The sequence below is a fragment of the Gastrolobium bilobum genome, unplaced genomic scaffold, assembly GCF_033153095.1.
Source record: "Gastrolobium bilobum isolate Gb01-03AN ecotype WA unplaced genomic scaffold, APGP_CSIRO_Gbil_v1 utg2263, whole genome shotgun sequence".
In the NCBI taxonomy this organism is placed as follows: domain Eukaryota; kingdom Viridiplantae; phylum Streptophyta; class Magnoliopsida; order Fabales; family Fabaceae; genus Gastrolobium; species Gastrolobium bilobum.
This window is the reverse complement of record NW_026895158.1, coordinates 50,657-72,367: the sequence shown is the minus strand read 5'-3', so window position 1 is coordinate 72,367 and position 21,711 is coordinate 50,657. Positions and strand designations below refer to the sequence as shown.

The 21,711-nt window shown below is 32.4% G+C and overlaps 2 protein-coding genes across 2 annotated transcripts; both read right to left on the bottom strand.

Annotated features, from left to right (window-relative positions):
• Positions 1-469: 469 nt before the first annotated feature.
• On the bottom strand, positions 470-2,624 carry LOC133296522 (pentatricopeptide repeat-containing protein At3g06430, chloroplastic-like). Its single transcript, XM_061495525.1, has 2 exons — positions 2,142-2,624; positions 470-1,908 (listed from the first exon to the last, which is right to left on the bottom strand). Exons 1-2 carry the CDS (start codon positions 2,520-2,522, stop codon positions 775-777), a joined length of 1,515 nt encoding a protein of 504 aa, XP_061351509.1. The 5' UTR covers positions 2,523-2,624; the 3' UTR covers positions 470-774.
• A 1,782-nt stretch (positions 2,625-4,406) lies between these two features.
• On the bottom strand, positions 4,407-11,834 carry LOC133296483 (squamosa promoter-binding-like protein 1). The gene is made up of 11 exons (XM_061495485.1): positions 11,697-11,834; positions 10,913-11,521; positions 10,513-10,700; positions 8,769-9,394; positions 8,420-8,494; positions 8,222-8,329; positions 7,999-8,116; positions 7,721-7,862; positions 6,849-6,984; positions 5,646-6,281; positions 4,407-4,950 (listed from the first exon to the last, which is right to left on the bottom strand). Exons 2-11 carry the CDS (start codon positions 11,398-11,400, stop codon positions 4,492-4,494), a joined length of 2,976 nt encoding a protein of 991 aa, XP_061351469.1. The 5' UTR covers positions 11,401-11,521; positions 11,697-11,834; the 3' UTR covers positions 4,407-4,491.
• Between the last annotated feature and the right edge of the window lie 9,877 nt (positions 11,835-21,711).

Genomic DNA, 21,711 nt, shown 5'->3' with positions numbered 1-21,711 from the left:
TTGATGATGCAATATGTTTTATCTTGGCGTGCAAATGGCTTCTGAATTCGTTGTCAAGGTATCAAATCAAAATGAATACCGTAACAAACCCTTTTTTTTATTTTTTATTTTATTACAGATGAGCATTCACAGATACATTAATTAATCTCCAAAGTCCAAATTCTAGGACATATTTGAAAATATTTTATTAAGAAAGAGTAAGGCATTCAAAGATATCAAATCGACATGGTCCATCCCTTTCCTACTTCATGGAGTGAAAAATGTGAATTCGCCTCAGTTACAGAATATATGGATCTATTATATATGGTGATAGCCCTTTTACTTTTTCCCTTAGTTCTAGAAGAATATATATGTACGTATTTAAATTGTTTCTTTATGGATTTCAAAGGACACAGAACTTGTAAGTCAAGGTGATAAATTGAACAAAAAAAAAAAAGAATACCTAAAACATGGAACATGTTCCCTGCGTCAACAATATTAGTGAAATCATAATTATTTCGTGCGGTGACGAAACAATGAACTCTATTATCAATTCACTTACCCTATACAACAAAAGGTTCAGATGTTTAAATTCTTCTCTGCGAATAAAATGGATGCCAAAAATTAACTTATAACTTTACAGTAAACACACAGAAGTTAGGCAAGAGTTGCTGTCATTCATCATGAAAAATGAAGCTTGGTTATGCAACTTGGCAACTGATCACTCCTTCCTCCAGAAAAATGGAGGTGGTACAGAACACAGATGTAATAGCAGTCTGAACTATAAACCACAAATCAGCTGAAGATTTCTTCCTCAGGTTGGCTCACTTTTTTATCATCAGTCATCATCGCTTGCTTTTCCTGCTCCAAATAGTATATCTTGTCATTCATACCCTCTTTTCTATATGCCTCCACCATGATCAAGTATGTTGTGTCATCTGGTTGACATTGATTATCTTTCATACGCTTGAAAACTCTCTCCATTTCCATCAAATCCTCCGCCTTTGCACAAGCAGATAAGACTGCATTATAAAAGGTGGTATTCTCAGGTATCTCAAACTTCCCAGCCAAGTGAACACTGCTAATTACTTTATGGAAGAGACCTGCATTTGCATAACCGTTGATAAGGCAGTAGAAAGTCTTGGTATCTGCTTTCATACCCTCAGCACGCATCTGATCAAATGTATACTCCATGTGTTTAGCATCACCTGCATCTGCGAATGCCTCAATCACATTGTTATAAGTAGAGGTCGTCCATGGAAATTGCAACCTACGCATATACTCCATAACAGATGACATTTTGTCATACATTCTTTTCTTTCCATAGGCACCAATCAAAATATTAAAAGTGCGTGTTTCTGGTTCTATCCCGAAATTACGAAATTTTTCATACCATTTCTCCATCATATCAATCTGACCCATATTACCAAAGACACTGATGATTGTGTTCATTGTCCAAACATCAGGCTTGCAAGTAGTGCTCTCCAGCATACTTGACAGCACTTTCTCCATCTGATCAAACTTCCCTGCCTTGCCATAACCACTCAAAACAATGTTCTGTGTGACAGTGTTAGGCATGATAGATCTTTCAGCCATTTCTTCATATAGCAACTCAACCAATTCAAATTTGAAAGCATCCACACAAACTTTTATCAAGGTACTGTAAGTGAAAACATCAGGTTGGCAAAGAGGAAGTTTCTTCATCTCATTAAGAATTGAAAATGCCTCATCAATCAGGTTACTCCTGCAATATGCAGCAAGTAACGAAGTGTATAGTTCAGTAGTAGGGGCACAACCTTCTTCAATCATAGTGGTAAAAAGCTGATGGGCACGGTGGGGTTGACCGGATTTTCCAAGTAACACAATGAGTTTCATGTAAGTCCCTTCTTTGGGTTGGTAAAAGGATTGTTCTTTAAGCATGTCAAATATCTGCACATTTGAATCAGTAAGAGCACAATTGCAATTTAGCATAGTATTCATCCCAGCTATGAACTCATTAGAATTCTTATCAAAGACACAAGCCATGAAATTGAAACAAGCAAATGAACACTATAGAATGAAACCCTCAAATTTATTTAAAAAGAAAAAGGAATACATAACATTCAGACACAAAGTACTGACTTTGATAGCAAAATGGTGAATTTATGAAGAAAGAGAAAAACCTCGAGGGCTTGAAGCCACTGCTTCTTGTCAATGGTTTCAGATAAGGCTTCGGTAACAGTGTTAACCCATGCCTTGGCATTGTTCTTTTTGTCCAACTTCTTCTTTATATTCTTAATGGGCTTCCTCCTCGTACTCCCAGGTAACGATGTTTCCGAAATACCAGGAAACTCACCTTGTTTCCAGTGTCTCCTTTTGACAACCGACGATAAAGCAGCAGCAGAAGAAGAAGAAGTAGTTTTTGACGCTGGAGCTGAAATTGCGTAGCGGGTAACCCGAAAAATTGGATCTTGGGATCTGGGGTTGGGAGTTTTCTTGCATTTGTCATGGGGAATTGGAGAAGGAACGATAGAAGAAGAAAACGAGAGAGATATGGAAGCCATTCTCACAGATAGGTAGAGGGCTTAGTCTAAAGAGTAGACGAGAGTGTGAGGAGAACTCACTACTCAACCTTAACCCCTCCAAATGACCATTTTCTCCTCTCTCTTCTTTGATTCAGAAAAATAAAGAATATTTTGGTTAGCCTCCATTATGTTAGGGTTTATGAAAAATAATTCAGATTCAGAATAAAATTCAGTAGGACCAATTTCAAAAAGATAAAGTAGCATGTATTTTTATTAAAATAAAGAAAATTAGTGTCTCCTTCCCTTGTATATGGAAAGAAGTATATCAGTTCTCATTAATTGATTTTGAAATTAAAGAAAGTTTTCCTTCAAGTATGGAATTTTAGAAGAAAGGTTTATACTTATTATTAAAAAAATTTATAACTCTCGTTATTAAATTAATTATTATTGATTTCTTTCAATCTAATAATTATAATTATTAGAAATTAATAATTAATTAATAAATTATAATTATTAGATTGATAATTAGTTTAGTAATAAAAATTGTAAAAAAATTAGTAATAAATATAATCATTCCCATTTTAAAATATTTTAAAGTAGATGTTTTTTTTGTTGAGTAAATACATTTTTTTATCTCAGCAAATTTCACGATGCCCGCTTTAGTTCTTAGAAAATAAAAAAGTCCATCGTGGTCCTTAAAAATTCAAAATGGACTCATTTTAGTCCTTTCAAGGACTAATATGGGTCTTTTTTGAATTTTTTAAGGGACCACAATTTCAATTAAATGGGTTTATTTTGAATTTCTTAGGGATCATGATGAACCTTTTTATTTGCTAGAGACTAAAACGGGCTTCGTAAAATTTGCTGAAGAGAAAAGGATTTTTACTTTTTTTTTTTTTTTACATTATAAAGTAGATTATATCACTGAACTCATATGATATCATATCAAGTTGGGGATTGTATATTTGTCAAGGGTAGTAGGTGATATGGGTCAGTTGATGGCGGCAACAGAAGATTGACTTTTGCATAAGAATTGGATTCCCAAGATGTTTCATTAATCTTTATTGCTTAAAAATGACTATCAAGACCGGTATCGATTGAAGGTAGCTCAATTAGTATATGAAAATTGAATAGATAGAGATAAAAATTATGTATTTAATCCTTCTTAATATTATTTTTAGAAAAAATTTAAAATTTAAATTCTAAACCTATCCCGAATAAAATTACTTCATGTAAAAGATAGTTGTAATTTATAAAAAAAATATTCATCCATTGAAAAAAAAAAAAAAAACAGAATGCTGAATTCTACACGACACTCGAATAAATTAAGTGAATGAACTGTATTCGCGTTTCATCAGCGGTTACGTGTGCAAGTTTTGAGCTACGTGCTCTGAAGAACAAGTCTTCCTCATGGCTGGGATGGGATATATTGGTCTTTAAAAAACTGGTTTTTCTCATGTTGCACAAATATCTCTTTGTATCATTAATTATCATTACGCTGACCACACCCCTGGCCCGCATCTAATGGCTGCTATCTGTTTTCCATAATCAGATACTATATAAATCATGATAATTAAAAAGAAGGGACATGATCCGTTTACAAATTTTTTTTTACAATTACACTAATGTAGAATCGATCGTACACTGTATGATTAATGTAGGACCGGTCCTACATAGTGTAATTTGTAAACAAAAAAGTTTATAAATATAACCTGTCTCTAAAAGAATACTAAACTAAAATCTGAATATTTTATATTTATTAATAATGGCCTAATAACATTGCATTGACCCAATACTTAATATATTGCATAATCAAGATTCAATGCTGAACAGTTAGTGTGTTAACCTTTGACTTCCCCATATACTTTTGATGGCAGCTACTACTACTACTAATATATACCATGCATATATAAGACGGGGACTTTCAGAGTTTCACAAAACCAAAAAAAGAAAAAAGAAAATGTGCAGGCCTATTTACTGCTAATGACTCCTGATATACAACATAACATTAGATTGCCCCGTACTCCAATGAGTCCCAGTTGAAGGGCTGGAACGCATAGGAAATTCTAGGTGAGCTTTTGAAGAGTAAAGCCACACAGACACAGACTGCTGCTATGGTCACCATTGAGAGCATGACTGGCCTATAAACCAGTGCTGTTCTCATGCCTCCATAAGCCACCTTGTGCTGGCATAGCCTACATTGACGTGGTGGCATTGCTGTGGTTTCAATCTTCTCCGTCTGAAAACTTGAAACTTTAGATGTCCTATGCCCATCTGATTGCTTCTGCTTTGTGTTACTGTCTACAAGGGTACTACCAGGGATATCAAGCACATGTTGTCTTTCACGTTTTTTGCAGGTCTTCCTCTGGACAAGTTGAATGTAGGAGTAATATCCCCTTATGCATGCATAGTCGTTGGGTGTTAAACCTGTACTGTCCCGGGTACTTTTCCATGCTTCAATTCCTATCTGAACATGGCAGACATAAGGGTAAAATGTTAAAACATTGTGTGATATATTCTGCCATCAGTAATTCAATCTGGATCAATACAACGTACTGAAAACCATACAAGTTTTCCTGCATAAGTGCTCCCCCACCAAGGTGGTATTTCGTTTGTTGGGAATGGGAATAGCAAGCACAAGAGAATGGAATCTTTATTTCCCTAAGGATGTTTGGTGTGGATATGACTTGCATTCCTTGCAACACTAGATGCATTAGGAATATGGCAGGACAGAAAAAAATTTTACTGACAACAGTTCCCTTGTATAGTAGCAATGAGGTGGGATGGTAATGGTGATCAAGGTGGTGTGGCAGAAGATAAATTTTGTCATTTCAAGAAATTACTTGATATAAAGATTATTCAATCTATAATTTCAGGATTGTAATTTGGAGAGAGTCATCGTTTAAGCTCACTTTAATCTCATTTCTAACCCCATTTTGTCCACCTCCATTCCACCACACCAAATATCAGGTTAAAAGGGGGAGAGACACTTTGCTCTATGTATTCACAGAAAAACTAATGCAGCCTTCATAGCCACCTTAGGTTTGAACTTGGGCACGGAAGTTTTTCCTTGCAGCCAATACCCCTATACCCCAAGAGTTTGTAAGAATTCAAACATAAAGCCTGAAAATACATAAATCATACAGACAAGAAAGGAATTACCATTCCCGGATCATCAGTTAACGCATCCAACACATTCTCCGAGCCACTCATACTTGCTGCAACATGAAGGGGAGTCAACCCACCGGGGCCAACAGTATCAGGTCTAAATACGAATCCATCAGGGGCCTTGTCAACTTGCTTCACTTTACAATCTGCACCATCTGAAGTTTTAATTGGGGCATATTTTAACAGTAGTTCCACTATAGGCCTACAATTTCTCTTTACAGCTCCATGTAAAAGGCCCGCGTCTAACAATGCAAGCTCAATGGAGGTATGCTCTCCTGCATGAACACCGCCCTCAAATATAATGTCCAAAAGTTTTTTCATCACAGCACACAAACCATGGTCCATGGAGAAGTCAGCAAGCCACATGAACCGATTGAAATGCAAGAGATCATGGATAGGAGCCATGGGACCTAGCCTAACTTTCACATGACTTCTATGCAGGAGCCAACCCATTTCTTGTAAGAAATTCAAAGCTCGAGTCTTTTCTTCCATTAGTTTGTTTTTTATCTGGATGTCATCAGTGGTCTCAGCTGCCTCAATCACATTCTCCAGCTTGCAGATCTCTGAACAAACTTCTTGCTCTGCAACTATAAATGGAAAGGAACAGCTGCTAAAGCCATGATCTTCCACCTGACAGTAAAAAATTATCAAAATATAGCTTCAGAAGCTTGCAAAGTGCAAGAGCGGTCTGTGCAGAAAATGCCATTTCAAATCTACTGCTTTAACTGCATCTTTATGCTTTCTTTCTTGGGATAGCTTGCCTCTTCAGCCACTCTTTTAATCTTTTTTTAAAGGATTTGAAATTTTTTAGTTTGGTGTAATGAACAAAGCATGGAGAACTAGCTTTACATTATTCTCATTTAGAAAGATGGATTTTCAAGAGTTCATCCTAAAACCTAAACTATATAGGACTAATATCAACTAAAAGTTTGCAAAAGCTAAGAGTAGCCCAATGCCAGCAATCAACAACAGCAATATTGAAGCATTGACGAAGGAGTTATTAACAAAGGACATCTCAGAAGCAAGCTCCAGTCTCCAGATACAGAGCTTTGTGTTTTTCTGTTAGTTTCAGGAAGTTTACAGCATACAAAATAAAATTTACGTAATGAACTTAAAGCAAATTTCACTTTGCTGAAAAGAAAACCCCCCCAAAAAAATTCCTAGAAAAAAATTAGGAGTATGAGTGTATGATACCACCTCAATAAATCCCCTCCCAGTTACATTGGGTATATGACAAGAGAAGCTGAGATGCTGAATGGCTGCATCAGCTCCACCAATCAAATCATGACAACTATCATCTACCAGATACTTCCCTTCAAGTGCACAGAGCAACCTGAAAATCGCGACAACAGATTAACATCTGAGCCAATCCCAATAAACAAAATTCAAAACTTAGATTTTTCCCACATTGGAAATCATAGACAGAAAATAATGTACTCAGGCAGCTAGCAAAAATCAAATTTATACCCTGGAGATAAGGCCCAGTTTGAATACTGTTTCTAAAAACAGTTTTTTGAACAAAAAAACCCGTTTGATAAGGCATAAAAAATATTTTAAAAATTGTAACTGTTTTTTTGTTTTTAGAATCAAATTTAGAAAACATGTCCGAGTTATTTTTGTTTTGACTTTTAACTTTCAAAACAAAGAAAGAACACAGAGAACACTTGTTTCCATAACTATTCTACAAAACAGTTTTAAGAACAAAAAGAAGTAGGACACAATCAAAAAACAGACCCTTAGGTTTTGTTTCCAGTCCACCCCCCCCCCCCCCCCCCCTTCTCGTCCCTCTACAAATTCAGTGGCTGGATAAATATATTGCATAATATTTTGCAAATGAGGCTGCCTTTTCTTTCAAAATCCCACCAGATCATGTTTCCAACATTCTACTGTTTTTACCTTTTTCTAATCTCTTCTCATGGAATTGTATACCCACCAGTATGATATATCTCAAACAGAAATAATTACTGTGTAGCTCAGCATAAGCCTCTGCCAATGCGCAAATGATTTAATGTAGCTAGAACCTTTCAACTCAACAAATTTGAATATCATCAAATGTAAAGAGATTTTACCTTGTGCTAGACCGCAAAAGGTTGAATCCTTTCACAATAAATTGAGAACTTGCACTTGCAGGAACAGCAAGTGGTTTAATGCATGAAATCCTAAAATTTTGTGGGCTTTTAAAATGCCAGGGCACATCCAAGATAACCTGACCTGCAGGAAAGATACATGAAATGAAAAACAGTTTCTAGTAACCAAGTTAAAATGATTGAAGTTTTTGCTGAAGCAAAAAAAATACAATCAGATGAGGGGAATGCTCACACAACACACAAATTGAGGGAGAACAAACCATTATACAGAAAAGCTACAGAGTGCCGCACCCTTGCATATACCCATCCTGTTCTCCAAAAAGAATCATTTGATGCAGCAAGAAGCTTTCTCAAGCTGGATCCTAGGTTACAGCAGAGCTGAAATATCAAAATAGTAATAAGCACATTTAGATTATTTTTTCCCCCTTTCAAATGGTTTCATCCAGCAGCAACCTGCATTTGCGGCATTATATCAAACAATACCTCCTCCCATGCAGACTTTTCCAGACGGAGATATATTGTTAACAAGATACAGCCTGGCCTTATATAGCTCTCTATCTCTGTGGGACTGTGGGATAACCAGTTGAGGATCTGGAACACAAAAGAAACTGCAAATTAAACATGGCACAAAGAAATAGTGCAGTAAAATTGTCCATAGTAATTTCATGGCACAGAAAGTACCTGCGATCGGAGAACAAGGGGAAAATCATTTGGATCCTTGCCGAAGAGTTTAAAAACAATTCGATCTGTGCGACTCTGTAACACAGTAAACAAATAACACGCCAATTAATACATTCTTCTGACAGCCATAAAAAATAGATCAACACACTAATGAAAAGGTAAATGAAACTAAAAAATACACCTCAAATATGACCTTGGCAAAAATGGATCATTATCAGTAAAGAGATCTAAACAACAATCTGAAACAATCATTTAGACAAGCCTAGATTTTTCAATACAAAGGCAAATAGCAGCGTTATCAAATTATGCAGAAATAAGGAAGTGAGTTCAAATTACATCAAAAATATACCTGAGCTTCTCCACTGGAACTGTATGGTGATTGGGTAGAGGTTGAATCTGAATTTCTACTAGTCAGTTGTGGACTTGACTTGAGAGAGTCAGATTGCAACCACAAAGGAGGATCAATAGATCCAATCTTTGAAGCCACAGGAGGATAAGACTTCTTAGAATTTTCAACACTATTCTGTATATCATCATATACATTATTCAGGTCAATGTTATTTAAGTTGTCCCTTCCAACTGTAGTCTCTGCCGCAATTAATTGGGATGGAAGGCTATCCCTTGATAGAAGTACATTCGAGGGTTGTGCTCCCGAAGGAGGTTTGCAATTTCCTACTCTACCATCACCTGAAGGTATACATTTTTGTGTCATACCATAAGCAGGCACTGCCTCACATTGTGCCACAGACTTTGGAGGGTCCTGACAGATGAAGCCATTATCTGTCTTGATGGACGAACCGGAAGGCCTGGAGGTTTCTGGATGCACAGCTCCAGGTGTCCCAGCATTTACCACACCTTGAGATCCCTCCGGTAAGGAGGCTACACTTCTTCCATTAATTGTACCAGCCAGACTTGCTAGGTTCCTAAGCAGATGAGAGATAATATCCTGGTTCCTTGTATGATCTGAGTCGTTTGCTGCAATTTATAGAAGGCATAATCTGTGGAGTCAAATAAATGTGCCAATGATGACATCCACAATGAGGGTGGAAAGACACGAAAGTTTCAACAGCAGAGACATTAGTTTAAGCTCAAAACAAAAGCAACTTTCTTCTTTTTCAAGAAATGTTTCAGCAGAAGAAACCTTCAGGGTTACTAGCTTTGCAATAGGAATGCGTCCAAAAGTCAGAAGAGGGCATATATAGATAAAAGGAAGTAAATAATGATAATGATGGTACACTCAGGAAAGACAACAAAACACACTATCATACATTTTCATCAAATACTTCACGCCAATCAAAATTTTGGAGAATCAATTTCAATCTGGTCTGGTTCCTGATAAGATGTCAAAGACCAAGTGGCTAACTCCGCTTGCCTGCATAATTTTCCTATTTATGCAGATGAAAGTCTATGGTAGAGAAGATAAATGGGTCCTCCCACGTTAAAATTTGATATGACATTATCATGTGAAAATTTGTCGCTATCTCTCTCTTTATAGATATTAAATAGGTAGGATCCTATTAAATTTTATGAATAATTACAAAAAAAGAGATAGACAAAAAAAATTCACGTGACAAGGTGACGTGAAATTTTAACATGAGAGGATTCATTCTCGAGTTCAAGCTATACCATTAAAGATAAAACACCTAGGTTCTAAATTCAAAGTGGAGTTAAACATTTTCAATATTGCCTATAGATGAAGCTTATCATAGGAGAAAAATAGACTCCTCAAGTCATCTAGCTACTAAGATTTCTTATTTTAAAAAATAAAATAAAATCAACAGTATCTTTGACATGGTTTGCCATACAAATACAATGGCCATAAAGTACAAGAATACCAGTTGCAGAACTAGGCTACCCAAATAAGCCCCACTCATCTGAACTTCAAGATACCACATGTCCAAACTATCTTTATTAGCATCAAGTATCAACACTGATTAAACGTACCATATTAAGATTTTACCACTAAAATTCTTCTCAAACAGCACGAATAAGTAGCTTGGATTGATGATCATTTCAGTTTCATAGAGCAGCAGCCAAATAAACAAATTATGAAGAATGCCAAGCAGATAACTTCTGATGTCACAAATACTCACAGTGCATATTGGACAGTATTCGTATCAGCGTCGTTAACAGATAGCTACTGCCCCTTTCATCGTTCACAGAATCTCCATTAACTAGAGTAGCATCAGGATGAGTTCTCCTCCTCCTCCTCTTATTGTGGCCTGCCAGACGCCTACGACAACTTCTCTTACCTTCATCAAACTCTTGAAGAACATGAAACCTGCCATAAATTTAACAAGTTGCATTCAACTTGAGTGCCAAAGAAAATGCCCTGAATTTTTTTTTTACTCTTTTAAACAGCTTACACTTGGGACTCAACTACAAAAAATATAGAGGGGGAAATTTCATCTTTATTTTTTGAACATCTACAAAAATATTAATTAATTTGAAACGAGTACCCCAAGAAATGATCATTTGTGTAACCTAACTGACCTGCTACACTGTTGACAGAAACGCTGCATAACATTTCCAACTAGTGCCATAGTAGCCTTAGAATGCATATCACAAACCTTGTGCCTCCTGTGGTAATCCTTGGCATTACAAAGATCAGCACCGCAATCTTGCACCTGACAAACATCACGGTTAGATGTAGAAGTCCCAATTACCTTTGTCTTCTTTCCACTTTTTTCCTCCTCTTCCACCATGACAGGGTAAACTTGACCCCCAAGGTTCAAATTAAGAGAACCACCTTCATCTATAACACCTCTCCTCCTTTTCTCCAATTCTCTCTTTCCTTCCTCTGAGTTGATACATGGATTAGCAATTTTTGCAGGAATTTCAGGATGATTTGGGGGTAACTGGCGACTCCTACAATCTGATGGCACTGAATTGAGTGGTTGAGCAGTGAAAAGATCACCATCCCATTTCCAATCATTCAAATCCCATTCCAAACTTCTCTTCCCATTCTCAACACCCTTCATTTCTGACACCACAGGTCAACACAAACATTCATTCTTCCCTCCAAATTTGACCTCCATGAATCAAAATCCAACAACAACCAGTTGAACAACTTGTTGCAACAAACTACAGTTCCAAATCCACCTGAAAAAAAAAAAACACATCAGCTAATGATAAGAAACAATAAGCAGGTAACCCAGAATCCAAAAATGGAAACTTGCATGAGCATTTTCACAAAAGCGTGAAAATTTAATACATGGGGAAATGGAAGAGAAGAAAAGGTTTTTAGGGAGAAAATAGAAGAGGTAGGTGTGAGTACCACTGCCACTGCCACTGCCGGCCTTAAAAAAAGAGACAAACAGAAAAATTAGGAACAGATTAGGAAAGAATCTGACATGATATCAAAATTCCTGTTTCTGTGCTAACTGTTCACTCAGACACAGACTCAGAAGTCAGAACCACTCACTCTCTTGTTTTTATTTTCTTTGTGACCAGATTGCCATCATAGTATGGTGAAGTAAAGAAATCTATGCACTTCAACTTCATGCATTTACATTAGTTTATTTTGGAGAAAAAAAGACTAATTAGTTTTTCTTTAAAGAAATTTTAATTAAAAAAAATTATTTAAAAAAAAAATTGTTGAAAATCAACCGAAAGGGTGTTAAAATTCTGAAATTAAATAAAGACAGTTATTAATCTCATGTTACTTGAGATAATTCTTTTATATGTGTGAGTTAAATATGTGGGGTCCATATTTTAAAACAAAAAGAAAAAGAAATGAAAAAAATTGATACAAATTTGATGAGTGTATAACATGAGAGAGTTATACAGACAAAATGAGAAAAATATTTTACTTAAATAAATGATCAAGTTATGTTGTATATGATGTGATTGTGACCGTTTTGTCTTAAGAGTGTGAATTGAGATAGTCACAAAACCTGACCATTATCTTTTGCCGCTCCATTAGCATTTTCTTTTTATTATTTTAAATGAACGTAAAAGGGAGTGAAAGGTTCTATCAGTAATTGCCATTGGATTGGTTTTCCTTATTCTTTTGTTGATTTTAACATGAAATTAGTCTTTCTTATGTTTTAAGAAATAATTTTACTTTTTGTACATATATAAAAATACATAAAATTCATATATTTTTCTTTTCTTTTTCTTTATATAGCTTTATATAGATCCATGTACTTTTATATGAAAATAAAATTATCTCCTAAAATATATTAGAGGAAGGATATTGTGACAACCAAGTTGTGTTACTACCAAGTGATTACCAATCAATCTTATCGTTAGATCGATTATATTGATCCAACGGTTATATTTATTTCCATCTTTATATGGTCATAATTTTCCAAATTTAATACTTTATATTTATTTTCACCTTTGTATGGTTATAATTTTTCATATTTAATGCTTTCACTTTAAATATGGGGAATCATGACCATACAAAGATGAAAATAAATATAACCGTTGGATCAACGTAATCGATCTAAAAGTGAGATTGATTAGTAGTCACTTGATAGTAACACAACTTAATTGTGACAATATCCTTCCCAAAATATTAATCCCTTTGAACATTTTCCTTAACCAACCAACCGGCAAAGGCTTTATCTCTTTTTTCAGTTTTTTTGTCTGCGTTGTGAATAGTTAGTTGGTTTGAAAATATCAGTAAAATGAACGAAGATTCTCTTTGAAAATATCAAAGTGAAACACTCTTCCTTTCGCTTTTTTGACAAAGGAAAAGCTGATTAGTACCTGTTATCAAAAAAAAAAAAAGCTGATTAGTACCATGTTACTCTTTTCACGCATTTTAACATTTCACAATGAAGCAACAGAGAAAGAACATGCTTATAATTTTTTTTTTTACAACTCCTTACAATTAATTTTATTATTGTTGATTTTCATCAATAAACAATTATTATTTATTGTGAATTAATAATTAATTAATGAGTTTAATTTACTAAAATAATAATCGTTGATTGACAGAAACTAACGGTAATAAAATATGATTATAAGAGGTTGTAAGAAAAAAAGATTGTAACTATAATCTTGGCAATAATAATAAATTTTACACCTTTCTCTTGTATCTAATAATTTATATATTAAATATAAAATTTATTATCGCTGCATCCATGTCAATTGGTTTTTCCTCATTTAAATAACGGATTAGTATTTCTTGTATTAAAGAAATAATTTTATTTTTATATATACATAAAAATATATAAGATTTGTGACTTTTTTCTCTTTTTTATTTACATGAATCTCATATACTTTTATTTATATGATGAAAAATTAATAATTTTAAATAATTATTTTTTTGTACTTTTAAATAATTATTATTATATCCAAGATATAGTTAATTTAATAGTGATTCGGTTTGAACTCGAGGATATAAATAAAAATGGAAGTTATAACTCTTAGGGGTGTTTAGTTAAAGAGAAATTTTTTGAATACTAGGAAAATGTAATTGATAGAAAAATGGTTGGAAAGTATGTTTGGTAAGAAAATGTAAAAAAATGTTGTTTGGTTGAGTACAATTTTACCAGGAAAATTAAGTGAAATTCCTGAAGAGTGTGTTTGGTTGAATATAAAATATTGATGGGAAACTAATTGAAATTACGAAACTATCCTTTTAAAAATTGCCCTTTATACTAACAATTTTCCAAACAGTAATATCCACGCAGCCTCAGCAATCCAAGTTCCAGCAGGTTCTCTTCAGAGGTGGCCTTACCTTACTTGATAGAACTAAACCCCAAAATCAGCGGCAAGGTGGAACTTTCTATCAACGAACAAATCAGTCAAAGAAGCTAAAAAATAGAGTAACGGAGAGAGGCGAGGTAAAGTGAATGTTCATAATGAATCTCGCCAACCCAAAGAGAGTCGTGACCAACCTGTTTTCGATATCTCGAACTGATCCTTATATAGACGAACATATACGCTAGCCACGAGCTGTAGTAGTAAGCAAGAGGTTGACTAGTGTGAGGGTTAATACAGTCACCCATTTATATCACTTTTGTCACTTTTTCAACTTCTTCAGTTTTTACACAAAATACCACCTTCTAGGAAGCAATCTGTAACAGTGATTTTCAGACAAATCACACACAATGCAAGATAGATGGACAACAAGGAAATATGGGTAAAAAAATAGAAATCAATGAACCAAACATGGAGTTACTAGAATGCATGCATCACTTCCCCAGAAAAATTTGACAAAAACCTGAAACAAACACCACCTTAGGAAGAATAGAAATTGGAAATCAGAAACCCGAAATCAAATTAATTCGATCCGTCAAAATTTCAAACACCTGTTGCATCTAACTATTAATGTAACTAATAAAATAAAATTGTTAAGTGCGAGATAGAACTTATTATTCATGGGAGTAAATCCTCTCATATGTAAAAGTGATCATGTGTAGGGGTGATAAACGAGCCAGAGGCCTTTTAGGGGCTTTTGGCTCGGCTCGTGAATGCCTGAGCTTACATGCCTAATATTAGTTGTTGGAACCAGGTTTGGACTTGTATAAAAGCTCGTTTAGTAAAAAGGTCGCAGGCTCCAATTCAAAAGCTCGGCCTTGGAGCCTCTCAGGCTGACCAAGTGTATTAATTTTTATTTTTATTTATATTTTTATACTATTTGTAATAGCCGTCTCTTTCTTCTCAATCCATTTCATCATATTTTATTCTTTAAATGGACTTTTTGAATGATTTTATTCTATATTATGCTGTTTGGATATACATTGAATTTATGAATATTTATGAAATTACTAGTGTTGTTGATTGTATATTATGTTTGGATAAATTTTTGTTGTCTTATTTCTTTTGAACATGCTAACAGGCTAAATCAGGCTTTTATTTTTTGTAAATAAGGCAGGCCACAAGCCGATCATATATTCGTAACAGGTGACAGGCTTGGTAAGGCCGACACATTTAAACACAGACTTAGCCTTTTCAGACCAAAACTCGGCTCGGCTCGGCCCGTTAACACCCCTAATCATGTGTTCATGTTATTTGATCACAACCACTCATTTAAAAATTATATAATTTTCTCTCTCTTATCTCATCATCAATGAGTGATTGTGATCAAATAATATAATCACTTTTTCACATGAGAAGATCTACTCTCATTATTCATACATCAATATAAATTAATCATTTTCCATAAAATGAATAAACTTATAAAATATAAAACACTAATAACAATTTTATAGAAAAAAAGTGTGACATGATTTTTATAAATTTATGAACAAATTTAATTATATGATAATAATTTTTTTTTATATGTGGGTTTATAACTTAAATTTAAAAATATATTTAATATGGAAAAAAATATATTTATAATTTTTTTTTACGAACTCTTGTAAATTACATTATGTACTAGGGGTCGTACATTGTTGCAAATAATATACTACCCCTTAGTACATAATGTAATTTATAAGAGTTCGTAAAAAATAAGTATGTAATACAATCATCCTCATTTAACATATGAAAATAGGTGTTAATTTTTAGGGATAAGTTATTATTTTTATATTTTTTTCTTGTCTACCTTATGTATTTATCTTTAATATCATTATATCATAATCTCAAGAGGAAAGAGAAGAAATAAAATTTTGATCTAACAATATTAAATATAAATAAATAAGACAGGCAAGAAAAAAAATAAGTAAAATATCATATTCTTAAATTATATGCGAGTTTGGAGTGTTATTTTTATATATGACCTACCACATGAGCCTGTTTTATATCGGTATAAGGAGTCAAATCATATTGGAAATATCTTCTGGTTGGAGTTGCACCGTCAAACGTTTGAGCTCAAAGAATTAATGGGAAAACATATTGTAATAGGAGGAAAAGAAAAAGCAGATAATAAATATCAGTGTGGGGGGGGGGGTTTTAAGGACCGAATTTTGGTTGAAAAGGCTAAGTTTTTATTTAATTGTGTTAGCTAATTTGTTACAAATATAATTATTAGACTGTGATCTAACTTATTTACAAAAAAATAAAAATTTGGTTTAGCTTATTAGTTTGTTAAAAAAATAAAACAATCAAAATTTATCTAAACAAAATATACGATCAACAACAATAATAATTCCACAAAAATTCATAAATTCAATATATATCCAAGTAGCATAATATAGAATAAAATCATTCAAAAAATCTGTTTAACTAATAAAATGAGGGTGAAATGGATTAAAGAGAGAGGGCTATTATGAGTAATATAAAAAATATAAAATACAAATACAAATTAGCAGACTTTTTGAATTTGAGTCTGAGACATTTTTATTGAATGAACTTTTATATAAATTCAAGTATGGTTCGAATAATCAATTTTAGATATGTAAGATCAGGCCTTCACGAGCCGGGCTAAAAACCCTAGTTCATTTATTACCCATAAATATTATTTATCTTTTTCATAATATCTTAAACAGAGAATATATAAATTAATATCATTTTACTGATTGAGGATACACATGACAGTGGTTTATAATTCAATCAGAAAAGAGTCTTGGTAAATGGTAATGGTTGATCTTTCTTAGTTCAGACAGTAATAATAATTATAATATTCACGCGTATATATGATGATTTGGCTGCTTGTTAATATTTAATAAAAGGGAAGGAGTTAATTTGTTAACAGCTCAAAAGGTGTTATTGCTGGAGAGGGTCTTTTTCCAGTATAAATAATAACAAAATCAGTTAACTTGAGTTGATAAACCGTAATAACTACTCACTGATGATTAACCTGCTGGATTATTCAAGCAATTAATCCACCTCAAAGTAGTTGATTGGATAGACACAACTCATGAATGGGGACAAAAAAATAATAATTGTTTGTGTTCGGTATCGAAAAGCAAGTGAAAGCTAAAGATCTTTAATGTGGGTCTGAGCAATGTTAGAAACTTGAAAAGGGTGTTCGAAGTGACTCAAAATCCACTTGGGAAAATCCTATTTTGAGATTTTATTGAGTTCCACTGAGGGCTCTAATAAGTGATGGAAAGTGGGAAACCCACAATCTTAGAGGCCATTTCGTTATCAGTACTCTCCGATAAAAACAAAATGATTCCAAATTGAATTATGAGATGAATACACAAATGCTTTATAGATTTTTATTTATTAAATTTCTCAGTGTGCTTCCTTCCTGTTTACCAGGGTAAGGTATTTGAGTGTTCGGTGCTAAATTGTTTCAAATCAATTTGTGGGTAATGTTTCAATTCTATTTATATTCATGTAACATTAAGTAATACTCCATTTGTTATCTTGGCCGTGAAACGAGGGATAATGTTTCTTGCTAAGACTAACAGTTAGCTATTCTTAAAAATATTTCGGTTACAAAAATAAGGGTGACTTAATGTAAAGGTTTAACTGTCAGTAGGTTGATTTTCTTTTAATTTTTTATTTTTAACTTTAAGGTGTATATTAAAACTCCTACCGGATTTTTTAATATACTCTCAGAATATAAAAAAATTTGTGCTCCTTTATCGTTTTTGGTAAAAAAAAGTACTCTTATACTTCTCTCTTTTATTATATTTCTCTTCCAATCCCTTCTGATTTTCCATTTTTGGTTCGGAGGGACCACAACAAAAGTGCTCAACTCCTACACACATAAAGTGTGTAAGACTCATATTTTCTTTTTCATTTTTTTCATATGGTCTCAGATGAGTCTTACACACTTTTATGTATATACAGGAGATAATTTTTATTTTTTTATAACATGAGAAATATATATATATATATATATATATATGGATTAATTTTTTCACTTTATATGAAAAATTTTCTCATGTTACACACTCAATATATAAGTGGGGTTCACAAAAAAGTGAAAAGACAAAAAAATAAAAATGGGACTCACCTTTTAATTGTGTGTGTAACATGAGAATCTTTTCTGATGTAAAATGAGAAAAGATTAACCGTATATATATATATATATATATATATATATATATATATATATATATATATAATATATATATATATAGGAGAAAGATCTGTTTACAAATTTTTGTAAATTATACTACGTACTCTCGGAAGTACATTGTGTAACCTAGTGTACTTCCAAGAATATATAATGTAGTCTTTAAATATAACTCTCCCCATATATATATATATATATGAAAAAATATTTGTGCTTTTAAAGGATATAATCTTCTGTCATTTTAGATCCTAACCGTTGATGATGGAAATCAACGGTTATAATTTATTAGTTCAAAATTATTAATTAATTAATAATAAATTTGGTCCATTAAATTTGACCCAAAAAATTATAAATATTGATTGACGGAAATCAACGATTAGAATAAAAAATAATATAAAGTTATATTCTTTAAAAAAACAAATATTTTATATATATATATATATATATATATATATATATATATATAATGGATTTATTTTTCTCATGTAATAAGAGAAAATATTTTTTTTTAACTAAATAGATTTAATATTTATTGTATGTATTACACAATATTAGAAATTTTCTGTAATATGAGAATTTTTTTTATCATATATAAAACTACTGAGTAGAACATTGTGCATATATATTGTACTGCAATACTGCATTACGGTCCCAGAGAGACCAAATGACGGGTAGCACATGTGGTTAGTATGGACGACATTATCTCTTTCCTCGTGTGGACATAAGATTTGTACTACAATTTCTCTATTCTCTCTTCTTTTCTTTTCTTTTTTCTTTTTTTTTTTGATAACAACTTTTCTTTTTTATCTCTGTCCTGAAGGAACCAAAAATCCAAACGTGTCTGCTTAATGCCGTTGTCAAACTTAGCTACAGTGGGTGCTTTTCCCAATTTGGAGAATTTTTCCACAGACATTGAATATTTTTTCCAGCAGAATCAGCACATATTCCATTTCAATTTGTTTATTTAATGGGGGAAAAAGGCAAATCTCACTAGTAATGATTCATGCATTGACATATTCTTTATACAATGCTGGTCGTAACATCTCTCTCTTTTTTTTTTGTGAATTATTAAACAATAATTATAAACCTTATCTAAATAATTTAAAACAAATTTTATAAAATATGTTTGCACATTTGTAAAGGAAAACATTAGCACAAGATTAAGTGTTTTTGTAATGTGAAGGTCACATGTTAGAATCATATAAGCCAATGTGTTGTGGGGAATCCCATCTCTTTCAATCTCAACCTCCGGAAGTGACCCTGTCATCTCTGTAAACATGAAAAACCTGCACTCTTTTACCTCATGATGACTCTTTCAGGGCACGATGGAGACATGACTGATATCTCCATATTTTGAAGAATCAACCCATATTCATTTATATCACCTTTAATTTAACACAATGTATAACTAATTAATGGACAGAAAACAATGTTTCTTTTTAATTAAGTTTTTACAAACACAAAAAGGTTGGTGTGGGGGCTTGTATATCTTATATTCAATATTTCAAGTCCAAGATTAATAGAAAATTACATGGTTCTGTTTGCAATTCTGATTCCACTTATATGATTTAGTTCTGAGGTTTTTCTCAGTCATCGAAGTTTCGTGTTCAAAACCCGATTATTTATTTGAAACAACTTGCTTTAATTCAAGTGAGTGGAATATAATCTCTCAAGTAACATTTCAGTTTATGAACCTTCTACTTAAGGAGCTAGCCTCTAAATTTTCTCGTTCTATTGTATTAAGGAAGTAGGGGTGTTCGCAGTCTGGATTGGATTCGTTTTAGAAGTAAAAATCATCTGATCCAATCCATTCGGTTTAATCATGTAATTATTCATTCGGTTTAATTTTTTTTTCAAATCCGATCTCCAATCCGATTTTATTCGGTTTGGATTAGATCGGTTTTCGATTTTTTGAAAAACCTAAGATTTGTATGCTGATTATTTGGCAAATAATATATCTTTTATATGTATCGGCTTTGTAAAGTTTGTATGATGATTATTGTGCAATCTAGAAGCATTGTACAACAAAATGTTAAATTATCATCTTTTACTTTCAACATAAAATTTATAATATGGTTGCCTGAGATACGAAATAACCTAAATTTTCATCTTATAGAAGAACTACTATACAACAATAACTTATGTAATAAAAATATATTATGTATCTTAAAAAAAAAAAACATAACATAGATCAAGCACAACTCACTTTCTCCAACATGATGGGTTAATGAGTTTTGGATTTAGAATTTTTCTATATGATTTTTAGGCTATGATTGGGAAAAGGTCCAAGTAGGTACATGGTAAGGTTGGTGAATAATTGAATCGGTTTGGATTGGATCAGTTTTTCACTAACCCATCCAAAATCTGATCCAATCCAATTAAATTTTGTGATTTTTTTCGATTTTCGATTATTTTAATTTTCGATTTTTCGGTTCGGTCATCGCGATTTGAATCGGTTGATGAACACCTCTATAAGGAAGTGTTTCACTTAAGTTTCAAATGCTTTACTCAGCATAATTAAATCAAGTACTCACTTAAAAAAAAAATTCTCATATTATTATTATCTTTTCAAATACATAACTTTATTATTATTAGGGATGTAAAAAAAATCAAATGAATTGAAGTGAACTGTTAACTGATCCACACCGCATAAAAAAATTTATTTTTTTAAACTAGTTTAAGAACTAAATCATTTTATTCAAACAGGTTCAAGAAGCAAACTGTTTTTTCAAAATCAATTTGGTTCAATAACCAAACCACATTGTCAATTTGGTTCGATTTATGCTAAAAATTGAATTAAACTGAATCATATTCATTTTTAAGAGTGTAAAAAAAATTAAATAAATCGAATAAAATAAAAGTATTTGAATAAAATTAATTATTAAGTACATGTACTAAATATTAAATAATGTTAAAGACAAAAAAATTATTCTTAAAAAGCTTGTTTATAGCTATTATTAAGAGGTTATTTGAAAGTCACTAGGTTAGCCTACTAGTGGAGGCGACAGTGGGTAGTAGGTGTTGTGTTCAATTTTTAATGTATTAAAAAAAAAACAAAAAAATTGCTTGATATTCGTATAAATTAATGTATAATATTTGGCTTAGACCTTTTGTCTACCCAAAAAAAAAAATTAATGTATAATATATTTTAATCTCTAAAAATTTTAGAGTTTAATTTTACACTTTATTTTTTAGAAAAATCTCTAAAACAAAAATAATACATTTTATTTTTTAGAAAAATATAATCTTTTAAAAACGTATAATTTGAAAAAGGAAAAGAATATTAATTTACCCACATATTAAATTACACCTAGAATGTAGTAGTAATTTGACACCTTTTAAAATTTAATTACCAACAATGATTCTGGGAGAGCCATCCCATATAATGAGTCCAATAGTATTAGAAACGGACTAATTAAAT